Source organism: Salvelinus fontinalis, chromosome 23 (genome assembly GCF_029448725.1).
Source record: "Salvelinus fontinalis isolate EN_2023a chromosome 23, ASM2944872v1, whole genome shotgun sequence".
In the NCBI taxonomy this organism is placed as follows: Eukaryota; Metazoa; Chordata; class Actinopteri; order Salmoniformes; family Salmonidae; genus Salvelinus; species Salvelinus fontinalis.
Genome location: NC_074687.1, coordinates 19,758,966 through 19,785,493, shown reverse-complemented (window position 1 = coordinate 19,785,493; position 26,528 = coordinate 19,758,966). Strand labels below are relative to the sequence as shown.

The 26,528-nt window shown below is 44.8% G+C and overlaps 1 protein-coding gene across 3 annotated transcripts in view; it reads left to right on the top strand.

The window, feature by feature from the left end:
• LOC129820988 (mannosyl-oligosaccharide 1,2-alpha-mannosidase IB) overlaps nt 1-26,090 on the top strand; it is a 128,106-nt gene extending 102,016 nt beyond the window's left edge. For all 3 annotated transcript variants that reach the window (XM_055878176.1, XM_055878177.1, XM_055878178.1), the window contains 5 exons: nt 12,986-13,101; nt 14,639-14,858; nt 19,406-19,578; nt 22,739-22,854; nt 23,104-26,090. In XM_055878176.1, coding sequence (XP_055734151.1) covers nt 12,986-13,101; nt 14,639-14,858; nt 19,406-19,578; nt 22,739-22,854; nt 23,104-23,236 — 758 coding nt within the window. In that variant the 3' untranslated portion in view covers nt 23,237-26,090. The remainder of the gene's footprint in view (nt 1-12,985; nt 13,102-14,638; nt 14,859-19,405; nt 19,579-22,738; nt 22,855-23,103) is intronic.
• The last annotated feature ends 438 nt before the right edge of the window (nt 26,091-26,528 follow it).

Genomic DNA, 26,528 nt, shown 5'->3' with positions numbered 1-26,528 from the left:
ACCAGACCCTGGTGACTTTCTTTAGCAAAGATGGCTGACAAAACATTACGATGGAAGCAAATGTAAGTAATTATAACATCTTAACGAGTCAAGCAAAAAAATTGCAATTGAGAGGAATGTGTTAGGAAATGTAGAGAAACTATTTTTTGTCATAAAGTTAATTTACGAAAATCACTATCTAGCAGGTTTTTTTTGGTCATTTCCAATACCAGGTGTATCAAACTCCATTTTTTGAATGATGCTGTGTCTGCATGTATGTATTACAACTATACACTTCAACAGTGTGTACCACTCCTGCTCCTGGGACATCAATGATTCCACATTGTAACTATGCAATAGACTAGAAACACGATTTAAGTAAAGACTGATTTGTAATTCATATATAACAGGGGAAAAACATTACACTACACTTCTTATGCATATCTAACTCCCTTCATCTGCATTAATCTGAAAAGGTTCTCCCAGCCATGTGGATGATTGAAAACAGGGCAGCAAAGTTTGTTTGTCACCAGAGCGGTTTAGAGCATATTACTATTTGCCTGTGAATAACCAGACCTTCATACACTACTTGCTATGCTGAATTATTGACACACAACCACAGATTCTGCCATATCCTGCCAGCACGCCCACAAGTGAGCCACTCCGGCGGAGAATGACGTGTGGAAGAGGGTGAAGAACGAGATGGGAGTAACAATCCAGGCTATTTGCTCTGAGACCGGCATAGTAATGTAATGAAACAAGCAGGGAGCAGGTTTCTAACCCTCAACATTCTAGCCCGAAGTCCAGCACGCTATCGACTGTGCCCAAATATATTAATTGGCGTTGTGGCCGATTGTGGCTAAAAACACTTTATCAGTATTATTATTAATTTTTCACAAGCGTAGCAGGATGGGCTATTAGCTGAACAATAGACTATTCAACCTTTACTAAAGAATTGTCTAATAGCTGAGCTAGTTGTGAACCCCCCCCCCCCCCCCCAACTTACAAATCATTTCTATCTACCTACTAGTTAATGTTTTTCAGGTTAATGTTCTGAAAAACTAGTTTTGGAGGTGTACCTGTGGATGTATTTCAAGGCCTACCTTCAAACTCAGTGGCTCTTTGCTTGACATCATGCAAAACGTAACAAAATATTGCTATAATCCTGCCTTGAAAGAAACAATGTGGTCCCAGAAACACCTCTCTGACATAGGTCCAGCATATCTTTTGATGATTTCTTCCTTAAAGAAATATTGAGCCATGATACCTGAAAAAGGAGGCAAGAGTGAAATATTGTGGAATACATAACAGTCCGTGAGGTGTAGGCTACAATATTTTATGTACCTTTTGCTTTGTAAATAGCCAAGCTTACCATCAAAAATCAAATATGGGCCTGGTCCCTGGCAAGAAATTGCGCCCCACACATGGAGTTTGAGCGGATGCTTGGGACTTGGCTTGCTTGATCTTCTATCTTTTTTTGCTCAAGTGCCACGGTTGATTTGTCTGTGAAGTTGATGTTATTGAAGGTCTCGCCAGCTTTGATCCATGCCTGGGCCTGCAGGACACAAAGTTCTTTGTTTGTCAGACGAATCGTTGGGTCGAAACTACAGAACAGTTCAAAACAAGCGAACACACATGGTTAATGTTCTGAGAATCAAAAAAATTATATATATTTATATTTCATATATAAAAAAAAACATTTCTTACCGAGCGTTTCCATAAGTCCACACAAGTTTCTTCAACTGTCTTCTGTGATTAGAGCGATGTTAATGTTGTGCGGTGATGCCAGCAGATTCCAGATAGCCTTTGCCGATCGCTCATCATTCATCAGTGAGTCGATAGCTTGAATAGTCGTGCTACTGTACCTGTTCGTTTTCCTGGGCTTTCGAGTTGTGGAGAGTCAGGTGGCACTAGTGTTGAGTAATGTGCTCTAGGTCTTATTTATTTAAAGAGCATATTGAAGTTAGAAGCAAAAGACTACAACTATTTTAGCACCGTTTCGCACTGCTCTGAGACGAGCATGGGGACTAGTCTTGACAAATCAATGAGATTTTTATTTTCACTTAATCTCCTTTTGGGTTTTGGTTAGACTAGAATTAGAAAATTAGGTGCAGAAATGTTATGCTCTTAGTGTAACCTTTATTTAACTAGGCAAGTCAGTTAAGAACAAATTCTTATTTACTAGGACAGCCTACTCCTTCCTCCCCGTCGGGGAATTGAATCCCGGTCGCCCACGTGCCCTGCCCGCATGACACGTGATTCTTTAGCTAAATAGCCCAGTACTGTACGGCCGACCGTCACGTTGTACAGCGCCATATTTTCCGTTCCATCCTAACGGAAACCCAGAGGGTTTTTCTTGGAATAGAAACACCATAATATTAATCAAATTAATTAATGAAGTACCAGTCAAAAGTTTGGACACCTACTCATTCCAGAATTCTTTATTTTTACTATTTTCTACATTGTAGAATGACAGTGAAGACATCACAACTATGAAATAACACATATGGAATCAGTTAAGAACAATTTCTTATTTACAAGGGCAGCCTACTCCTTCCTCCCCGTTGGGGAATTGAACCCCGGTCTCCCGCGTGCCCGCATTCTGTAGTACAGACATGGCCTGCTCTCCCTTATGTAAGAAATTAGGCACTTTCCCATGTTTACGACAGTATGTATTGTAGGCTATGTTTACTTGTCAGACTGCACAGTAGCCTAATCAACAAATGCAGGTGGCTTCTCTCTTCAAAATGCTTTATCATCCAAATGTAAAAGCATATACTGTACAGTACTGTCTTTCTTCGTCAGCAACTTTATGCTTTCATTAATAAATAATGATGAAAATACTCTTAATGCAGATGTTGATTTAGTTATGGATCCATAACGAATTACTACGGGAATAAATATCACTGATTTACAGAAATATTGGAACAACGTTGTCTAATGAAGGCAAACCATTTAGATTCCTCTAATCATAATTAGGCTAATTTGAAGCAAGGTAAGACATGCCTCAAAATATGAAGTTAAACATTCCGGTTTCAAACTAAGTACGTTTTCAAAATGAATACTGCCTCCAGCTCACATTGTAAAGCGGTGGGTGACGAGCTGATAGCCTGTTGCCTGCACTTCATGGTGAATGGGAGGCGCGCTTCAATTACCAGTTGCGAAATAGAGAACATGATGAAAGAGGAGACTGCTGTTCTTACTATACTATAGATCCAACATCTAATGCAGTGACGTTTTAAAGGGATACTACGAGATTCTTCTTGTCCAGAGTCTGATGAACTCGTGGATACCATTTGTATCTGCGTGCAGTACGAAGGAAGTTAGAAGTATTTCTAAAGCCAATGCCGACTAGCGTTGGCCAAATGACTGGAAGACTACAGGTACGCTAGACTTCTTGCCCAAGGACCCCTGCCCAGGCAAACTGGCAACCCATTATATGTTAGCAAAAAATAGTAACGTCTTACCAGGTGAATGATAATGGCAACATTTTAAAATAAATAGATTTGGTAGACCGCAGGGGTTTCGTTAGAGTTCAGAAATATGTCTTTTCAAAACTCAGACCATTAAAAGAATCTGTGTTTTTAAACCATTTCACCTGCATTTTTTATTGAAAGTCAAGTATCTTTGCTTCAGTACAGTTATCAGGGACGTGGAACTATAGTTTTCCTTAACAGAAAATACATTTGTGAAACGCATTCGGCAGAGAATAGTTTAATTTTCATCAGATGACAACAAAGTCCAACGCTATTTGGCTAGCAGCCACACAATTTACTTAAAATGAAAAAGCAAAGTCTTTCTTGCAAAAATGATGCATGGCCATCATATTTCTGTTATCAAAGAAATAATGTAGCTACATTTCCTATTGTTTTGCTTGATGTTAAAAGAAAGTAGCTGCAAATCAGTCGGAGTGCTGTCTGCTGAAAGAATGCTCATCAGTGAATTTGCATCAGAGTGAAGTGCAACTGAAGCACAAAATGAGTCTGATGCCGAGCAGAAATTACAATAAGAAGCATTTTAGATTTCTGTTTACAAATGGTGTGAAAACGCAAAATTCAATTTAACTCGAACCCCAGAGTGTCACGCCCTGGCCTTAGTATTCTTTGTTTTCTTTATTATTTTAGTTAGGTCAGGGTGTGACATGGGGAATGTTTGTGTTTTGTCTCGTTTTTGGTGGTTATATGGAAAAGGGGGTGTTGGGTTTAGTTTATGGGTTTGTGTTGAGTGAATGTTTCTAGGTATGTCTATGGTTGAGTGAATGTTCTAGGTATGTCTATGGTTGCCTGAGTGGTTCCCAATTAGAGACAGATGTCTTTCATTTGTCTCTGATTGGGAGCCATATTTTAGGCGGCCATAGGCATCATGTTTTTGTCGGGTCATTGTCTAGGTCTGTGTCTGTGTCTAGGTTGCATGTTTGCATTTTGTTCGGTTATAGCTTCATGGTCGTCTATTTGTTGTTTTGCTTCGTTCGTTCATCTCCTAAATTAAGAGAAGATGTATTTTTTACACGCTGCGCCTTGGTCCTCTCTCTCTCCCATGGTCGATCGTGACAGAATGACCCGAACCACTCAGGACCAAGCAGCGTGAAAGGAGGGAGCCAGAGCCCGTTGTGCAGATACTGGAGGTGAGCAATGGGAAGGATACAGAGGCTGTTAAGGATTTATTGAGGAGTTTGGAGGAGAGTGAAAAGAGGGAGCTGCTGTGTTGGTGCGTGAGGCACAACATCCACCCGACAGAGCGTGTGCGGGATGTGATGTTACCTGAGTCAGCTCTTCATGCTCGTCCTGAGTTGCGTGCTAACCGTCTGGGAATGACAGTTCCACGAACCAGGCCTTCTGTGTGCATTCCTAGTCCTACACCTCCTGTAACACCTTCCCGTCCCAGCCCGGTACCACCAGTTCCGGCACCACGCCCCAGGATTCCAGGGTGTCTCCAGAGCCCTGTTCGCATTGTTGCATCTCCCCGCACTCGCCCTGAGGTGCGTGTCCTCATCCCGGTACCACCTGTGCCGGTACCACGCACTAGGCCTATAGTGCGCTTTGAGAGCCCAGTGTCCTGTTGCTGCTCCCCGCACTAGCCCTGAGATGTGTGTCCCCAGCCCGGTACCACCAGTTCCGGCACCACGCACCAGGCCTATAGTGCGCCTCAGCCGGCCAGAGCTGTCCGTCTACCCAGTGCCATCTGAGTCATCCGTCTACCCAGTGCCATCTGAGTCATCCGTCTACCCAGTGCCATCTGAGTCATCCGTCTACCCAGTGCCATCTGAGTCATCCGTCTACCCAGTGCCATCTGAGTCATCCGTCTACCCAGTGCCATCTGAGTCATCCGTCTACCCAGTGCCATCTGAGTCATCCGTCTACCCAGTGCCATCTGAGTCATCCGTCTACCCAGTGCCATCTGAGTCATCCGTCTACCCAGTGCCATCTGAGTCATCCGTCTACCCAGTGCCATCTGAGTCATCCGTCTACCCAGTGCCATCTGAGTCATCCGTCTACCCAGTGCCATCTGAGTCATCCGTCTACCCAGTGCCATCTGAGTCATCCGTCTACCCAGTGCCATCTGAGTCATCCGTCTACCCAGTGCCATCTGAGTCATCCGTCTACCCAGCCAGCCGGCCATGAGCAGCCGGCCATGAGCAGCCGGAGCCGTCAGCCGGCCATGAGCAGCCGGAGCCGTCAGCCGGCCATGAGCAGCCGGAGCCGTCAGCCGGCCATGACCAGCCGGCCATGACCAGCCGGAGCCGTCAGTCGGCCATGAGTCATCCAGCCAGGATCCGTTCCTCAGTCCGGAGCTGCCGTCCCTCAGTCCGGAGCTGCCGTCCCTCAGTCCGGAGCTGCCGTCCCTCAGTCCGGAGCTGCCGTCCCTCAGTCCGGAGCTGCCGTCCCTCAGTCCGGAGCTGCCGTCCCTCAGTCCGGAGCTGCCGTCCCTCAGTCCGGAGCTGCCGTCCCTCAGTCCGGAGCTGCCGTCCCTCAGTCCGGAGCTGCCGTCCCTCAGTCCGGAGCTGCCGTCCCTCAGTCCGGAGCTGCCGTCCCTCAGTCCGGAGCTGCCGTCCCTCAGTCCGGAGCTGCCGTCCCTCAGTCCGGAGCTGCCGTCCCTCAGTCCGGAGCTGCCGTCCCTCAGTCCGGAGCTGCCGTCCCTCAGTCCGGAGCTGCCGTCCCTCAGTCCGGAGCTGCCGTCCCTCAGTCCGGAGCTGCCGTCCCTCAGTCCGGAGCTGCCGTCCCTCAGTCCGGAGCTGCCGTCCCTCAGTCCGGAGCTGCCGTCCCTCAGTCGGGAGCTGCCGTCCCTCAGTCCGGAGCTGCCGTCCCTCAGTCCGGAGCTGCCGTCCCTCAGTCCGGAGCTGCCGTCCCTCAGTCCGGAGCTGCCGTCCCTCAGTCCGGAGCTGCCGTCCCTCAGTCCGGTGCTGCCGTCCCTCAGTCCGGTGCTGCCGTCCCTCAGTCCGGTGCTGCCGTCCCTCAGTCCGGTGCTGCCGTCCCTCAGTCCGGTGCTGCCGTCCCTCAGTCCGGTGCTGCCGTCCCTCAGTCCGGTGCTGCCGTCCCTCAGTCCGGTGCTGCCGTCCCTCAGTCCGGTGCTGCCGTCCCTCAGTCCGGTGCTGCCGTCCCTCAGTCCGGTGCTGCCGTCCCTCAGTCCGGTGGGGTTAAGGTGGAGGATGGCCATTGGGAGGAGGCTACGGAGGCGGGTAGTGACTATGGTGGGGTGGGGACCCCGACCAGTGCCGGAGCCGCCACCGTGGAAGGAAGCTCACCCAGACCCTCCCCTAGACTGTGTGCTGGTGCGCCCGGAGTTCGCACCTTAAGGGGGGGGTTATGTCACGCCCTGGCCTTAGTATTCTTTGTTTTCTTTATTATTTTAGTTAGGTCAGTGTGTGACATGGGGAATGTTTGTGTTTTGTCTCATTTTTGGTGGTTATATGGAAAAGGGGGTGTTGGGTTTAGTTTATGGGTTTGTGTTGAGTGAATGTTTCTAGGTATGTCTATGGTTGAGTGAATGTTCTAGGTATGTCTATGGTTGCCTGAGTGGTTCCCAATTAGAGACAGATGTCTTTCATTTGTTTCTGATTGGGAGCCATATTTTAGGCGGCCATAGGCATCATGTTTTTGTCGGGTCATTGTCTAGGTCTGTGTCTGTGTCTAGGTTGCATGTTTGCATTTTGTTCGGTTATAGCTTCACTGTCGTCTATTTGTTGTTTTGCTTCGTTCGTTCATCTCCTAAATAAAGAGAAGATGTATTTTTTACACGCTGCGCCTTGGTCCTCTCTCTCTCCCATGGTCGATCGTGACACAGAGACTGTTTTCATTATCTTGACCTCCCCCACAGTTCATTGGAAGAGGAAGTGTATACTCTAACAGTTTATTAGCTAGAAAGATATCTTGGCGGTGTAAAGAAACTGTTGCTGTTTTACAGCTAATTGTCTGCAATTGTACAACCGTTTCCATTGAGCTGAGAGAAAATGTTGCAAATGTGACGCATATTTCCAGCAATTGTAGGCATTTTGCCATGACTAACACTGTTCCTCTGCTCAAACATTACAGAATCAATGTGCCTTGAAGGCCTGTTTTGGGATTTTTTTGTTCTCCTTGTCTAGCTTTTATTTTGATGTTTTTCCCCCAGGGGGTGGATCAGCTTTAATGTTTTTTCCCAGGGGGTGGATCAGCTTTAATGTTTTTTCCCAGGGGGTGGATCAGCTTTAATGTTTTTTCCCAGGGGGTGGATCAGCTTTAATGTTTTTTCCCCATGGGGTGGATCAGCTTTAATGTTTTTTCACCAGGCGGTGGATCAGCTTTAATGTTTTTTCACCAGGGGGTGGATCAGCTTTAATGTTTTTCCCCAGGGGGTGGATCAGCTTTAATGTTTTTTCCCCAGGGGTTGGATCAGCTTTAATGTTTTTTCCCCAGGGGGTGGATCAGTTTTAATGTTTTTTCCCCAGGGGGTGGATCAGCTTTAATGTTTTTTTCCCAGGGGGTGGATCAGCTTTAATGTTTTTTTCCCAGGGGGTGGATCAGCTTTAATGTTTTTTCCCAGGGGGTGGATCAGCTTTAATGTTTTTTCCCAGGGGGTGGATCAGCTTTAATGTTTTTCCCCCAGGGGGTGGATCAGCTTTAATGTGTGTGTGTATGAGTCCCCCCCCCCCCCCCCCCCCCCAAAGTGTTTCTAAAAAATATATAGTAAAATATTTTTATGCATTATTTCTATCTGGTTTTGGTCGTTTAAGTTGACACTGAAACACGGTTTTCCCACCCCAAAACATTACCACTTAGATGGCCGACCTAAGACTTTTCTATGCAGAAAAAACCCTGTAATTAGCTCCAATTATTAATTTCCTCCATTTTAAAGGGTGCATATATATATATATTTATATATATTTATATATATTTATATATATTTATATATATATATTTATATATATATATATTTATATATATATTTATATATATATATAAATATAAATAAATAAATATAAATATAAATAAATAAAACATTCCAACACTTGGATCCCCTGCAATACCTCGGTTGACCCCAGTTTGAAAACCCCTGTGCTAGCGTACGCAACCCGCTAATCTCCCTCACAAATATACTTGTTCAAGCACCCACAAATGTATGACACCACCCATGTAAAAAAAAATAAAAAATGTAATCAACGGGCGATGTTTACTTTTAAATTTGAGTTTGACTGTTTCCATCTGATTTGATGTGACTGAAATGCATCAGAAAGGTATTGGGAAGATCATCAGGCAATAATGTTGAATGATCTTCTGTGTAGAAAAGAACATAATTGATGGTCTTGTCCACTCAGTTCTAATGGTTTATGGGCATAGTAGAGAAACATACTTGTTCCTGAGTCTTATCGTTCAGTGATAGGGTCCTAATTATTTGGAGCTTATACCATTTAAGAGAGAGAGCCACATTTGTAGGAAGAAAACAGAAACCGCTCTGTTTATTACAACCTCCTCTAGCGGCTACCGGAGGTTACTGACGTAATCCCGGTTCTTTTGAACCAAGAGCAAATGTTCTAGTTTGGGGAAACCCTGGGTTACACGTATGCACTTGCACACACACAAACACACTGTGCCCTCTACAGTGTATACCTCTTTCCAAGGTTGTTTGCATTTGGCATTTCTCTCTTTCTCTCGATCTCTGACCCTCCGTACGAGAAAGAATTATTCATTGCAAATTCCCTGTTCTCTGCCAGGGGCACACCAAACCCCCACAGCCATTTGCATAAAAAACATATTTTACCCTGTGTCTGAGTCTCTTCAGCTCTTCAGAGGGTCAGAAGTTTACATACACTCAGTTAGTATTTGGTAGCATTGCCTTTAAATTGTTTAACTTGGGTCAAACGTTTTGCGTAGGCTACCGCAAGCTTCCCACAATAAATTGGGTGAATTTTGGCCCATTCCTCCTGACAGAGCTGGTGTAACTGAGTCAGGTTTGTAGGCCTCCTTGCTCGCACACGCTTTTTCAGTTCTGCCCGCACATTTTCTTTGGGATTCAGGTCAGGGCTTTGTGATGGCCACTCCAATACCTTGACTTTGTTGTCCTTAAGCCATTTTGCCACAACTTTGGAACTATGTTTGGGGTCATTGTCCATTTGGAAGACCCATTTGCAACCAAGCTTTAACTTCCTGACTGATGTCTTGAGATGTTGCTTCAATATATCCACATAATTCTATTTCCTCAAGATGCCATCTCTTTTGTGAAGTGCACCAGTCCCTCCTGCTGCAGAGCACCCCCACAACATGATGCTGCCACCCCGTGCTTCACGGTTGGGATGGTGTTCTTTGGCTTGCAAGCCTCCCCCTTTTCCCTCCAAACATAACGATGGGAATTATGGCCAAACAGTTCTATTGTTGTTTCATCAGACCAGAGGACATTTCTCCAAAAAGTACAGTCTTTGTCCCCATGTGCAGTTGCAAACCGTAGTCTGGCTTTTTTATGGCAGTTTTGGAGCAGTGGCTTCTTCCTTGCTGATTGGCCTTTCAGGTTATGTCGATATAGGACTCGTTTTACTGTGGATATAGATACTTTTGTACCTGTTTCCTCCAGCATCTTCACAAGGTCCTTTGCTGTTGTTCTGGGATTGATTTGCATTTTCACACCAAGTCCGTTCATCTCTAGGAGACAGAAAGCGTCTCCTTCCTGAGCGGTATGACGGCTGAGTGGTCCCATGGTGTTTATACTTGTGTACTATTGTTTGTACAGATGAACATGGTACCTTCAGGCGTTTGGAAAGGTCTTGGCTGATTTCTTTTGATTTTCCCATGATGTCAAGCAAATAGGCACTGAGTTGGAGGTAGGCCTTGAAATACATCCACAGGTACACCTCCAGCTTCTAAAGCCATGACAAAATGTTATGGAATTTTCCAAGCTGTTCAAAGGCACAGTCAACTTAGTGTATGTAAACTTCTGATACAATGAATTATAAGTGAAATAATCTGTCTGTAAACAATAGTTGGAAAAAGTACTTGTGTCATGCACAAAGTAGATGTCCTAGCCGACTTGCCAAACCTATAGTTTGTTAACAAGAAATTTGTGGAGTGGTTGAAAAACGAGTTTTCATGACTCCAACCTAAGTGTATGTAAACTTCCGACTTCAACTGTATATAGATATATGTACTGCGTATACAAAATATTGGGAATCCTTCCATGACAGACTGATCAGGTGAACGCTATGCTTCCTTATTGATGCCACTTGTTAAATCCACTTCAATCAGTGTAGATGACTAGGAGGAGACAGGTTAAAGAAGCATTTTTGTGCCTCGGGACAATTAATATGTAATAATTGGATTAAGCCGTTCAGAGGGTAAATGGGCAAGACAAAAGATTGAAGTGCCTTTGAATGGGGTATGGTAGCAGGTGCCAGTAGCAGAGCCATGACACTCAGAAAGAGTACTGTGTTCTCCCCATGATGCCTGACTCTGTTTAACCTCTCTGTTGTAGGTGGGACGTTTGCGTCCCACCTGGCCAATAGCCAGGGAAAATACAGAGCGCCATATTCAAATAAAATTATATAAAAATCAAACTTTCATTAAATCACACATGTAAGATACCAAATTAAAGCTACACTCGTTGTGAATCCAGCCAACATGTCAGATTTCAAAAAGGCTTTTTGGTGAAAGCATAAGATGCTATTATCTGATGATAGCACAACAGTAAACAAAGAGAGTAGCACATTTCAACACTGCAGGCACGACACAACGCAGAAATAAAAATATAATTCATGCCTTACCTTTGACAAAATTATTTTGTTGGCACTCCAATATGTCCCCATAAACATCACAAATGGTTCTTTTGTTCGATTAATTCCGTCTATATTTCCAAAATGTCCATTTATTTGGCGCGTTTCATCCAGAAAAACACAGCTTCCAACTTGCGCATCGTCACCTACAAAATATATCAAAAGTTACATGTAAACTTTACCAAAACATTTCAAACTACTTTTGTAATACAACGTTAGGTATTTTTAAACGTTAATAATCAATATATTTGAAGACGGGATGATCTGTGTTCAATACAAAAAGAAAACAAACTGACGCAACTTTTCTGGTAATGTGCCTCTCTCAAACAATTTACTTCATGTGACCCTCATTTAAGATGGCCGTACTTCTTCATTACACAAAGGAATAACCTCAAACAATTTCCAAAGACTGGTGACATCCAGTGGAAGCGGTAGGAACTGCAAACAAGTCCCTTAGAAATCTGGTGTCCCAATGAAAACAATTTGAAAAGTCAGTGACCTCAAAAAAATTCAGATTCTGAATGGTTTGTCCTCTGGGTTTTGCCTGCTACATAAGTTCTGTAATACTCAGACATCATTCAAACAGTTTTAGAAACGTCATAGTGTTTTCTATCCAAATCTACTAATGGTATGCATATCTTGTATTCTGGGGAGGAGTAGCAGGCAGTTGAATTTTGGCGTGCTATTTATCCAAAAGTGAAAATGCTGCCCCCTACCCCGAAGAAGTTAACCTCAGTTGTTAGCCAGCAGGGAGGGACTTGAAACAAATACCAAAATATACTTTTTGTTGGAATTTTCCTTTATTAGTCCATTGTTGACATAGTCCCAAATGTTTCGCTTGTCAGCTTTCAAGTTATGTAACTTTCAAAATACAGAGATCGTCTCTGTATGGTGTAATGCTGAATTTTACATCATACGGGGAGGATTTTTATTTGTTTTGAAAGTTACATGTCTTGAATGCTGACAGTCCCAAAATGTTTTGCTTATGTCAACAATGGACTAATGAAACAAATAATAGATCATTTTTGGGTTGAATTTTATTTTAAGTCCCTCCTGGCTAACAACTGAAGCTTAAGAGTCAGGCCCCATGGGGAGAACACGGTACTCTTTTAGTGTCTTGGCTCTGCTACTTAAACTACCACATTATTTAATACTGCAGAATCATGGCTCGGGGTAGTCTGTGACAGAGTGTGTGTGTGTGTGTGTGTGTGTGTGTGTGTGTGTGTGTGTGTGTGTGTGTGTGTGTGTGTGTGTGTGTGTGTGTGTGTGTGTGTGTGTGTGTGTGTGCCTGCCCATCTGTGTCCTCTTGCTGAGTGAGATTTGGCACATTCTCCTGCTCACTGTAATGTGTCCCTTTTTTAGGCCAGCTAGAAAGCCTGAATCAATTTTTACTACGACACTTTGGGTCTTTAAGTAGTACATCAGGGAGAAAGTAAACAACCCAAATCATCTAGTCTCTGCCATCATACTGTTAAACGGGCAAATAATCTCCATAGCCGGTTTGTTGCTGTAACTTAAAACCCCTACTGAAGAATAGTGTTGACTGGTTCTAACTTAAAACCCCTACTGAATAATAGTGTTGGCTCTGGTTGGAGTTTTAAGGAAAACGTCATCCAATGAATAATTATCTTTTTGTCCCTCTGACTACCTCCATCTTTTCTTTTTTCTCTCTCGCTCTTCCTCGCTTTGTCCCTTTCCCCACCCACTTATCTTTCTCCCATCCCTCCCTCTCTTCTTGTTCTTCTCTCTCTCCGCCCCTCCCACCCCCTGTAGACCATACATCAGTTGGAGGTCTGGGAGACAGTTTCTATGAGTACCTGCTGAAGGCCTGGCTCATGTCAGACAAGACCGACACAGAGGCACGCAAGACCTACGACGACGCTATCGAGGTACGCACCACACCTTTTATCTGGTCTCCATGGAGACTGGCTTCCCTTACCTGGTCTCCATGGAGATGGCTTTGATTGGCAAACACACAGCTGTGTTTCAACTCATCTAGCCTACCCTGAAATAGCAACTACCTTGCTCTATATCCTTCAGGCCAGATAGTTAGGATTGTTCCTCAACTCCTCAGTCCTTTAACTTCATTGGGATAGGGGGCAGCATTGGGAAGTTTGGAAGAAAAGGGTGCCCACTGTTACTTAGGCCCAGAAGCTAGGATGTGCATACAATTGGTAGATTTGGATAGAAGACACTCTAAAGTTTCCAAAACTGTTAAAATAATGTCTGTGAGTATAACAGAACTCATATGGCAGGCGAAAACCTGAGAAAAATCCAACCTGGAATTGGAAATTCTAAAGTTTGTAGTTTAAGTGAATGCCTATCCAGTATCCAGTGTCTGTGGGGTCAGATTGCACTTCCTAAGGCTTCCAGTAGTTGTCAACAGTCTTTAGAAGTTGTTTCAGGCTTCTATTGTGAAAGGGGAGAGAATAAGACCACTCAGTGTAAGTGGCTCAGCTGAAAGCCATGAGTTGTTAATCGTTCGTTCTCTTTCCTTTCTAATGAAAACAGTATTGTACGATTGAAATATTATTGAATATTTATGATAAAAAAGATCCTAAGAATGGATTATAAACATCGTTTGAACTGTTTCTACGAACTTTAATGGGACTTTTTTGACTTTTCGTCTGGATGTTGTTGTGCCTTTGGAATACTGAACTAAACATGCGAACAAAACAGAGGTATTTGGACATAAAGAGGGACTTTATTGAACAAAACGAACATGTATTGTGTAACATGGAGTCCTCGGCGTGTCACCAGATGAAGATCATCAAAGGTAAGTGATTAATTTAATCGCTATTTATGACTTTTGTGAGTCCTCTCCTTGGCTTGAAAATATCTGTATGGTTTTTGTGGCTAGGTGCTGTCCTAACAAAATCGCATGGTGTGCATTCGCCGTAAAACCTTTTTGAAATCGGGCACTGTGGTTGGATTAACAAGAAGTTTATCTTTAAAATGGTGTATAATACACCTTGTATTTTAATTATGAGATTTCTGTTTGAATTTGGTGCCCTGCAATTTCACTGGCTGTTGTCGAGGTGGGATGCTATTCCCAGAGAAGTTAACTGCAGGGTCAACTGGGTTCCATGTTTGCCTTTTATTCAGTGTGTGATTTAGTTAACAGTAAGCAGATGCCTGGACTTTATGGCCAGTTATTGATGTTGATTGATCAGGTACAGTAGGTGCCAGGGAGAGGAGAACAGCAGATTCTGCTGCTGCTCTCAAGGACTGGAGCTGAGGACACTTAGACAACATAGTCCCTGGCACAGCGGTGGGAACAGGAACAAAGTACCTGTCCTTTATCTCTCTCTCTCTGCTTCATACACACACCTACCCCTTCTACCATCACCACCCACACACCCTCCTCCCTAAACACACACCTTGCTCTCCTACCACCACCCACACCCTTTCCCCACCTCCCTCCAGGCCATCGAGCGTCACCTGATCCGTAAGTCCAACGGCGGCCTGACGTTCATCGGGGAGTGGAAGAACGGCCACCTGGAGAGGAAGATGGGTCACCTGACGTGCTTTGCCGGGGGGATGTTCGCTCTGGGGGCCGACGGCTCGCCTGACGACAAGGCTGGACACTACCTACAGCTGGGGGCTGAGATCGCACACACCTGCCACGAGTCCTACGACCGCACCGGTGAGACATCTAAACATATAGGGAAATCAAAGAAAGTTTAGGTATAAATGGTAACTTGTTATGGGGTGGTCTTGGTACTATGGATTTGAGTTGTTCCCAGATGTTGAGTTAGATTTAGTGTGAGCTCAGGATAATGTGTTGTTTTTTTTAAAGTGAGGTTACCATTGGAACTGGCTGAACTTCCTGAAAGTAAGGTTTGACTGATGATATTTCGTAGTTTTATCCAGCGTAGGGTTGCACATTTTGGGGAATATTCAGAAGTGGAAACTACGTGGGAATTAACGGGAATATATGGGAATTAACAAAAATATATGCAAATTAATATTAATAGCATTTATATGTAGATGGTTTTTGCATTGGATATATTTACCATATCAAATGGAGACAAACATAAACATTTTACCTTATCATAAGTAGACATAATTGCAAATGATTAAATCCTTCCAATAGAGAAAAATAAATGTAGTTTCGAATTGAACTTTAATTAAATGAGTTGACTCGGGATGGGATGATTTTACTGAACAACAAAAGAAAGAGAATATTAAATGATCCCCAATGATCCATCGCGTCTCCGAGAAATGTTTTCAACATGCATCTGTAAAATGATAGTCTAGAAACCAAAGCTTTGGTTTTCTTCCTCTCAGGCTTCTATGTCTTCTCCCTGGACCTCTTTAATGTCCACCTCTTGCACATCAGACTGAGGCCTCATCTTCACTGTCACTTTCCAACCTTGTTGAGGATGGCTTGTTGTCAGGCTCAAAAAGCGCCAAATTTGCCCGGATGGCCACCAATGTTTCAACCCTTGTATTGGTCAGCCTGTTGTGTGCTTTGGTGTGTGTGTTCCCAAACAAGGGCCAGTTGCGCTCTGAGGCGGCTGATGTTGCTGGGATTTGGAGGATGATGGAGGCAACAGGCGAAAGATTCTCAGATCCACAAAGTCCCTTCCACCAGGTGGCTGATGAGATGTGTTGGCACGACTGCCATATTGCATCTCCATCCCAAAGCCCTTGCTTGGAAGTGTACTTCACCAGACTGCCAAAAACCTTGCACTCATCCAGGCCAAGGTGGCGAGACACGGTAGTGATGACACCATAGGCCTTGTTGATCTCTGCACCAGACAGCATGCTCTTGCCAGCATACTTGGGGTCCAACATGTACGCTGCGGCATGTATGGGCTTCAGGGAGAAGTCTTCACGCTTTTTGATGCATTTCAGAACTGCTTGGAGCAACAGTGAAGTGGGCAGGGCAGTATGGATTTCTTCTCTTACATCTGCAAGCAGAGTCTGAACAGCAGACAGGATGGTATTGTCTCCCTCAATCCGTGCAATGGCTACTGCTATAGGTTTCAGGCTGCTTACCCTCTCTCCCAAAATACATCATCCAGGAGGATCCTCTTGATGGGCTGTCCATATCGACAGACTGTGATATGGCAACATCAGCTGCCTCAGAGCGCAACTGGCCATTTCTTGGAGAGATACCTTTCCCTCCAGGAGATGTCAAACATGATGACAACACCACCCCAACGGGTGTTGCTGGGCAGCTTCAATGTGGTGCTCTTATTCTTCTCACTTTGCTTGGAGAGGTAGATTGCTGCTGTAACTTGATGACCCTTCACATACCTAACCATTTCCTTGGCTCTCTTGTAGAGTGTATCCATTGTGGAGCAGATTCAATGCACGATCAGCACAGCCAATGGGTGTGATGTGAGGGTAGTAGGACTCCTCCACTTTAGACCAAGCAGCCTTCATGTTCGCAGCATTGTCTGTCACCAGTGCAAATACCTTCTATGGTCCACGGTCATTGATGACTGCCTTCAGCTCAAATGAAATGTAGAGACCGGTGTACTCTTGTAGAATACTGGTGGAGGTGGTGTAGTTTATTATTCTTTGCCTAACAACATTCGACCACCCATCAGAGATGATTGCAATACAGTCTGCTTTCTCTATGATTTGCTTGACCTTCACTTGAACTCTGCATCCAGCAAATGAGTAGATAAAGCATGTCTGGTTGGAGGGGTGTAATGCTGGGCAAACAACATTCAGAATCTCTTCCAATACACACTGCCTGTGAGCATCAGAGGTGAACCAGTTGCATACACATTAATCAGCATTTCTCTGACTACGTTCCTCCATTGAGTCAAAAAAACTTCTGATTCCAGGAGGACCGTGAGCTGTTGCTATCGATAAGGTGTCTGATTCATCATTTTCACCTCGAATAGAAGTAGAGGGACTTTTGTCAGAGGTTGCTTGTTGTGAGAGCTGAGGGAACTTTATTCACTTGGCCAGATGATTCTGCATCTTTGTTGCATTCTTCACATATGATTTGGCACAGTATTTGCAAATGTACACAGCTTTTCCTTCTACATTAGCTGCAGTGAAATGTCTCCACACATCAGATAGTGCCCGTGGTATTTTCCTGTGAAGATTAGGGAAAACATTTGTAAAAAAAAAATGAAATACAATTCCATGTACAGATAAATAGTTGAGCAGTTAGATTTAACATCTCCTTTGTAAGCTACATGTTTTAAAATGAAACATGTATGGAAACAGGTGAATTAACACTCCTCAGTTTGCAGGATCAAGCAAGCTAAAACCCACATGGTAGCAAAAATCAGAAATTGTGAACAAGTTAGAAATGATTTAAACACACTTTGCTGTAGGCTTGTATTTACTAGTTAAAACTTCTTATGGCTGCAATCCCGTTAACTGGATGATATGACAACAGCCAGTGAAAGTTCAGGGCGCCAAATAATAAAAATTCCTCAGACATGCATGTGTCTTATGCATGTGTCTTATACCATTTTAAAGGTAATCTTGTTGTTAATCCCACCAAAGTGTCCGATTTCAAATATGCTTTTCAGCGAAAGCACCGCAAACGGTTATGTTAGGTCACCACCAAGCCACAGAATAAGCACAGCCATTTTTCCAGACCAAAAATGCACAAATAGAGATAAAATGAATCACTAACCTTTGATGATCTTCATCAGATGACACTCATGGAACTTCATTTTACACAATACATGTATGTTTGATAAAGTTCATATTTAAAAAATCTGAGTTTACATTGGCGTGTTACGTTCACTAGTTCCAAAAACATCCAGTGATTTTGCATAGCCACATCTATTCAACAGAAATACTCATCATAAATGTAGATGATAATACAAATTATACACATGGAATTATAGATATACCTCTCCTTAATGTAACCTCTGTGTCAGATTTCAAAAAAACTTTACGGAAAAAGCAAACCATGCAATAATCTGAGACGGCGCTCAGAACAAGTCAAATTAGCCGCCATGTTGGAGTCAACAGAAACCAGAAATTACATGATAAATATTCCCTTACCTTTGATCTTCATCAGAATGCACTCCCAGGAATCCCAGGTCCACAATAAATGCTTCATTTGTTCGATAATGTCTGTTATTTATGTCCAATTAGCTACTTTGGTTAGCGCGTTTGGTAAACAATTCCAAAGTCACAAAGCGCGTTCACTAAAACGTGAAGACATGTCCAAAAATTCCGTAACAGTCAGTAGAAACATGTCAAACGATGTACTGAATTAATCTTTAGAATGTTGTTAACATACATCTTGAATAACGTTCCAACCGGAGAATTACATTGACTTCAGATGAGCGATGGAACGGAGCTCACTCATATGAACGCGCATGGTCAAAGAATGGTCAAAATGGTCACCTCATGGCAATGGTGACTAATTATTCTCTCATTCGGCCCCCCTTCAAAGTAGAGTCATCAAAGTTCTACAGACTGTTGACATCTAGTGGAAGCCGTAGGAAGTGCAAACCCATTCATATCTCGCTGTAATTTCAATGGGATCTTGGTTGAAAATCCACCAGCCTCAGAATTTCCAGGATTTTTTCTCATGTTTTTGCCTGCCATATGAGTTCTGTTATACTCACAGACATAATTCAAACAGTTTTAGAAACTTCAGAGTGTTTTCTATCCAATACGAATAATAATATGCATATATTAGCAACTATGACTGAGGAGCAGGCCGTTTACTCTGGGCACCTCTGTGCACCTTTCATCCAAGCTACTCAATACTTCCCCTGCAGCCATAAGAAGTTAACACAAACTCATGTATGTCATATAAAATATATTGTAATCAAAACTTACCAGAAAGCATGTAGTCTTTGGCTCAGACAGTGTAGTAGTGTGGGCTCAATAGCATCTTATTAGTGTAGGGAATAGTTTAACCAAAATATGAATTGAAATAGAATTGCCTTATGTGTATCCCACAAAAATGGTTAACTGTTATAAGCTAACTTTTTTTAATGAATTTAAGCAAAATTCCCCAAATTTACCGGAAAGTTTCCGACCCTTTGCAACCTGAATCCAGTGGTCTCTGGTTCCCATCCACAAGGACAAGGCGTGCAGAACAAATCTGTCATAAGTCTCCTGGCTACTACTTGATCACTGTAATCTGCTCCTATTACTCTAAATTAAACAATTGGCAGGAAATATGTTGTGTACTTATGCTAAACCAGAAAAATCAATGGATATTGAATATCTCTCCCTCCCTCTCTGTAGTGTTGAAGCTGGGTCCGGAGGCCTTTAAGTTTGACAGTGGTCTGGAGGCAGTGGCAGTACGTCAGAATGAGAAGTACTACATCCTGAGGCCAGAGGTCATCGAGACCTACTGGTACATGTGGAGGTTCACCCACGACCCCAAGTACAGGCAGTGGGGCTGGGAAGCAGCACAGGTGAGCCACTGGAAAATCACTCCAAACTATTACTACTATGATATTGCACTTATGCTTTTACTTATCCATCATGCCCAATCCCCTATCACCTCCTGACCCATAGCAGTACCTTCTCTGCACCAGTGTACATCTGAAAGAATTGGATAAGTGCATGGACCCTTTGTAACTTAAAAAAGAGAGCGGATCAGAGTGTCAACACACAACAGACTAATGCTACTTGAGAACTCAATTTTCTCATTTTTTCTCTCCAGTTATAGTCCTATTTTTTCCATCTCTTTTCCCTCTTAAGGCTTTTATTTTCAAAGGTCAAAGTGAAACACTCTTATACCTCTGCTTTCTCTTCATCCTCCTCTCAACCACTCAATCACTCTGCTCTCATTTTTCACTTCCTTTCTCAATCACTCCTCCTCTCCTTCTCGCTACCATTCACCTGTATTATCTCCCTCTGTCGCTCTATTCTCCTCTCCCTCTCCTCGCTTATCTCATCTCCTGTTTCCCCGCTCTCCCTCTGTTCCTGTGTGTTTGTGTTGGTGCTCTTAGAGCTGTTGTTGTGGGACTGAATGCAGCCTCCCTCAGCCTGACTGAGTGGAGATGAGGGAGTTCTCTTCTTTGTTCTAACCTCGACTGCTCCTCTGCACCATGCACATCTCTCTCCTTTCCTCCTCTCATACGCTCTCTCCTTTCCTCTTACGCTCTCTCCTTTCCTCTTACGCTCTCTCCTTTCCTCTCCTCTTACGCTCTCTCCTTTCCTCTTACGCTCTCCTTTCCTCTCTCTCCTCCTCTTACGCTCTCTCTCCTCCTCTTACGCTCTCCTTTCCTCTCTCTCCTCCTCTTACACTCTCCTCTTACGCTCTCTCTCCTCCTCTTACACTCTCCTCTTACGCTCTCTCTCCTCCTCTTACGCTCTCCTCTTACGCTCTCTCTCCTCCTCTTACGCTCTCCTCTTACGCTCTCTCTCCTCCTCTTACGCTCTCTCTCCTCCTCTTACGCTCTCTCTCCTCCTCTTACGCTCTCCTCTTACGCTCTCTCTCCTCCTCTTACGCTCTCTCTCCTCCTCTTACGCTCTCTCTCCTCCTCTTACGCTCTCTCTCCTCCTCTTACGCTCTCTCTCCTCCTCTTACGCTCTCTCTCCTCCTCTTACGCTCTCTCTCCTCCTCTTACGCTCTCTCTCCTCCTCTTACGCTCTCTCCTTTCCTCTCTTACGCTCTCTCCTTTCCTCTCTTACGCTCTCTCCTTTCCTCTTACGCTCTCTCCTTCTCCTCTTACCCTCTCCTCCTCTCTCTTACGCGCTCTGCTTTCCTCTCCTGCTCTTACGCTCTCCTTTCCTATCGTTCTCTCTCTTACGCTCTCTCCTTTCCTGTCGTCCTCTTATGCTCTCTCCTTTCCTCTCCTCCCCTCTCTTACGCTCTCTCCTCTCCTCTTACGCTCTCTCCTCTCCTCTTACGCTCTCTCCTCCTCTCCTCTTACGCTCTCTCCTCCTCTCCTCTTACGCTCTCTCCTCCTCTCCTCTTACGCTCTCTCCTCCTCTCCTCTTACGCTCTCTCCTCCTCTCCTCTTACGCTCTCTCCTCCTCTCCTCTTACGCTCTCTCCTCTTACGCTCTCTCCTCTTACGCTCTCTCCTCTTACGCTCTCTCCTCTTACGCTCTCTCCTCCTCTCCTCTTACGCTCTCTCCTCCTCTCTTACCCCTCCCTGCTTCCCTCTCTCTCTACCTCTTTCTGCCCCCGTCTCGTTTTCTTTCTGCCCCCGTCTCGTTCTCTTTCTGCCCCCGTCTCGTTCTCTTTCTGCCCCCGTCTCGTTCTCTTTCTGCCCCCGTCTCGTTCTCTTTCTTCCCCCGTCTCGTTCTCTTTCTTCCCCCGTCTCGTTTTCTTTCTGCCCCCGTCTCGTTTTCTTTCTGCCCCCGTCTCGTTTTCTTTCTGCCCCCGTCTCGTTCTCTTTCTGCCCCCGTCTCGTTCTCTTTCTGCCCCCGTCTCGTTCTCTTTCTGCCCCCGTCTCGTTCTCTTTCTGCCCCCGTCTCGTTCTCTTTCTGCCCCTGTCTCGTTCTCTTTCTGCCCCTGTCTCGTTCTTTCTGCCCCCGTCTCGTTCTCTTTCTCCCCTTGTGATGAAAATCACCTGACATTTCTATACAGTTTGATCTCCCTACCTGTCTCTAGTGCTCCTACACCATCACATCAGCTCACATTTGATGTCACACACACTACTATTTTACCTGAGGCTCTGTGTAGTAGGCAGTTTACCTTCCTAAGCTTGACCATTAGTGAGAACATCTAAGATCATTGTCTAGGGGCAACTTCATCCTATTTGGTCTAAGCGTGTGCGAGTCATGTGTGTTGTGGTTTGTTGGCCCAGCTGTTGTAGTGCACGGCCCTGTGAAATGAGCCCAGTAGAGAGCAGCTGTACACACACACACACACACCCTTCTCCTCCAGGTAGAAGAGAAACAGACTCTTTATTAACCCAGATGGTATTAGGACTGGATTCTAGTTCAGGTGTGCATGTGGCTGGGTAGTTGTGATGTGCATATGTGGTTGTGCCCAGGCCTGAAGTACAGAGGCAGTCTAGGACGCTATGTGTGTGTGTCTGTGTGTGTGTGTGTGTCTGTGTGTGTTCAGAAGGACAAACGCACACACACATCGGATGCGGTGGTCCATGAAAAATTTAAAATAGTTCCATCTCCTTCTGAGAGATTCTGCTGACAGCTACTGACTAATAGAGGGACATTAAGAGAGAACAAGACAAGTACCGATAGAGAGGGAGAGAGACACTGTGTCAATTAACAGATCCATCTATACCCTCCCTTGAATTACACCTGATGCGGTGCAGAGGGAAGAAGAGATTTAAAAAAGAACTGATTAACTCTGTCTGGACACTTGAGAAAAGAAATACTCTGTGCATTGTAAAATCACAGCTCTAACGCTTTGACTGAGGTCACAGACAGAGACATTCCCTTCAAATCTCAATTACAACAAAGCGATTTGAAATCAAATGTTATTCATCACATACCTAGTTTAGACTAGAGTGGTGATGGATAGAATGTCTCCTCCAACCCTTAAACACAGTGTTTTAATGGTATAAGAGTCTACCCATCTTCTGACTAAATTATAAATGACTGTAATGTAAATGTGTGGTAATTAAGTGCTCCTCTCGGTCTCCCCCTCCAGGCCATTGATAAGTACTGCAGGGTCAGCGGTGGGTTCTCTGGGGTCAAGGACGTCTACTCGTCCAACCCAACCTACGACGATGTCCAGCAGAGCTTCTTCCTGGCCGAGACGCTCAAGTAAGTCTTCCGCCATTTGCTGCTCCTTTACTGCTCCTCTGTGTACTGTTCATTCACATCCAGTTGGTATGAGATGGGGATGTCCTGGCAGCCCCCAGAATGCACTGGACCTGTGTGCTCTGCTCCCCCCCTGCTGGTCGCTCTGCTTGTTGCTGTTCACAAATACTACTACAGCACTGATGAACAGAATATAGCAGCTGAAAATTGTCTGCTCTCCCTCCTCTTTACCCCTCCCTCTCTCGTCTCCAGGTATCTGTACCTGTTGTTCTCCAGTGATGAGCTGATGCCTTTGGAGAGCTGGGTGTTCAACACGGAGGCCCACCCCCTGCCGGTACTGCACCTTGCCAACCTCACCCTCCCAGGGAGCCAGGCCCAGCGGTAGAGACCAGGGGGCCACAGCGGCCCTGTCTGCCTCCATCTCTCCCTCTCACTGCTACAGACAGCAGAAGGAGAGAGCTCAGACCACTGCAGAGTGGAGGGCACTGAAACAATAGCCTTTCTCGCTCTTCTTTAATTCTCTGGCTCGTACTCTTTCTATAGCTCTCTCTGCTTCTCGTCAGGACGGAGGGTGCGTTCGACTTTTGTGATTGGCTGGGAAGTCCTCCTATTCGTCGTTACTTTTTTGTTGAAACACAGAGCCACAATCAGGAAGCTTGATTGTTTTGGCCAAACTGTCTCATAATGGATGCGCACAGGAGCAAGACAGTGTGTACCAACAAACAGACAGATGGACCTTCCTCTGAAGGGATATGTATGTTTCAGACAGACTGACAGTCAAACCGAAGACTATGGGGTTTGTTTTCTTTTGTCATTTTGTGTCCTGGACGCTGATTGGCGGGGACACGACAGACTGCAACCGTCCTAGTCCTTCTGCCATTTCCTGTTTACTGTCTTACTCTGAACTTTGACCTGGAACTGTATCAGTGTCACTTTGTGGACGGGAGCAACGGCTTCATGCCTACCCTTCTGGAACCTTGAAAAGTGGACCGGTGATATGGACCTATTTTCCATAGCATTTTCTATGCTACATTCTGCCGTTCCTGTATACTTTCTCCTCTTTTGTCTCTTTCTGTCACACTCTCTCTCGCTCTGTATCTCCCTCTCCTTCCATCTCCTATGATTAGCAGGTGACGTAGCTTAGCCTGGCCTCATGCTGTTGCTGCTATTCAACCGATGCTGCATCTCTACCTTGTCTTACCACCATTCCAACTCCCTCCATCTTCTCTTTCTTGTCATTCTTCTTCACTTCTCCAATCACGCCTTTCTAGACTGGTAAACTTCCGTTCCTGTCTTTTCCATAAATCACCACCGCTCCACAGGCAGATTGGGACAAGGCTTGTTTTGGCAGTGTTTTCTGTCTGCTGATTAAATGGCCCCTATAGATAAATTGTTATGCACTTTGTTGTTTGTATTACTAAGAGGGAAAAGAGTTACACCACTGTCGGAGCTGAAGACACAAAGCCCTCCATTTATAATCTCTGTGTCTTTGACAAGGACCCATAGTGTTGCACTGCCACTTATGGGGAGGGCCTGGAGTTGTTACTGTTTAGGAACAACTCCTCACCCTGCTGATAGGATTCTACCCAAACTGTTTCTTGTTCTTATCCTAATCACCACTCTCAAATTAGGACTTTGCCTCAGTCACCTGTGCAATGAGTGTAATGAGTGTATGTTGAATGTTAAGGCATTCATTCTCTATGGACTTGTGTGTTCTAAATTGATCTATTGTGTTTTGTGTGAATGTGGTTCCTGCAACAGTAGATGGAACGCAAGGAAGTCTGCTGTGTTCAGTGATGAATCTGTGATTGGTGTGTTGATGTGGATGGGGAGGGGAATACTTTAGGTTTAGGGGCTGAAGGTAACACTAGGAAATAGAACGGTACCTTGCAAGAAATAACATTTTTGTTGGACCTATACATTAATTTAAAGCCTTATCAAGTGTTACTACGTGATGCCTTTCTCCAATACTGTGCTTTTTCATTATAATTTTTTTACAAAAAGTTATTCATACACCAGTTCCTTTTCTATGAGCCACCCTGCTGTCCCTCTAGCAGAGACACCCTGCTGTCCCTCTAGCAGAGACACCCTGCTGTCCCTCTAGCAGAGACACCCTGCTGTCCCTCTAGCAGAGACACCCTGCTGTCCCTCTAGCAGAGACACCCTGCTGTCCCTCTAGCAGAGACACCCTGCTGTCCCTCTAGCAGAGACACCCTGCTGTCCCTCTAGCAGAGACACCCTGCTGTCCCTCTAGCAGAGACACCCTGCTGTCCCTCTAGCAGAGACACCCTGCTGTCCCTCTAGCAGAGACACCCTGCTGTCCCTCTAGCAGAGACACCCTGCTGTCCCTCTAGCAGAGACACCCTGCTGTCCCTCTAGCAGAGACACCCTGCTGTCCCTCTAGCAGAGACACCCTGCTGTCCCTCTAGCAGAGACACCCTGCTGTCCCTCTAGCAGAGACACCCTGCTGTCCCTCTAGCAGAGACACCCTGCTGTCCCTCTAGCAGAGACACCCTGCTGTCCCTCTAGCAGAGACACCCTGCTGTCCCTCTAGCAGAGACACCCTGCTGTCCCTCTAGCAGAGACACCCTGCTGTCCCTCTAGCAGAGACACCCTGCTGTCCCTCTAGCAGAGACACCCTGCTGTCCCTCTAGCAGAGACACGATGATGATGATGATGGGCTGATTACAGAACCACTCACCTTGCCAATCAATAAAGCCATACAATGTGTGTCTCTGTTTAGCTAATTGGTTGGTTTCTGTCACTCATTTCTCATGTGTTCACTTAGTACCACCTGGCTGCACATATATAACACCTGTCCCACCATCTCAACATTCCTTTTTACTCTGGCACACCCTTTCTACTCCTTCATATCCCTACAATTTTCTATTTGTCTCTTTCTCTCCAGCTATCCCTCCTCCTGTCCCCATCTGTTGGCAGCTCAGTGTCTCCGTCTCGTGGTGGAGGCAGTAGCAGCAGCCTACTGGTGTAGAACGTTATGAAGTATATGTATCACTGTTCGCCCCCCTGTCCCCACCTTACTCTCTGACATTACTGCTTTCTGTCTGCGGAGGAAGCCCAGGCCTCCTTTGGCGCTGTCAGTCGCCGTGAGGATGTTGATTTTGGGAAAAAAGTGTTCTGTATTTGTATTTTTACTGAACAAAAAAAGACATGTAAATATGTTTAAATGAGACACAAATTCAATAAAGATGTTATGAAAAGTGAACAGAATAACTAAAGCGGTGTGTTGGTGATGATTGTTACCTGTTGTTCACTCTGTTCCCTTAACTAATGACGTTTACATGTAGGTGTTAGCTTTCGGTGTTCAGCACCTTTTTACTGTACCTCTTTATAGAAGGTGAAGTCAGGTCTTCTCTTTCAGCTCCTATCCTGAGGGGGCAGTCTTGGTTAACAAAACATCAATCCAACAGCTAAGGCTTAACAATAACATTTCATTGATTTCGCAGATTTTAAGATCCTATTTCAGACGTTCCACACCAAAACCTTGATCTGATGCTCGGCAGAGATCACTGGTTGGTGTTATAATTCCAGTCCCAAAAGATGAGCACACCTGTGTTCTGTCTCGTGGTGCTGCCAGGGAATTAGTTCCACAGTTCAATTCTTTATAAGAGAACTCCTGCACACATCATCTCTATACGTTTAGTGTATTGTCTGAT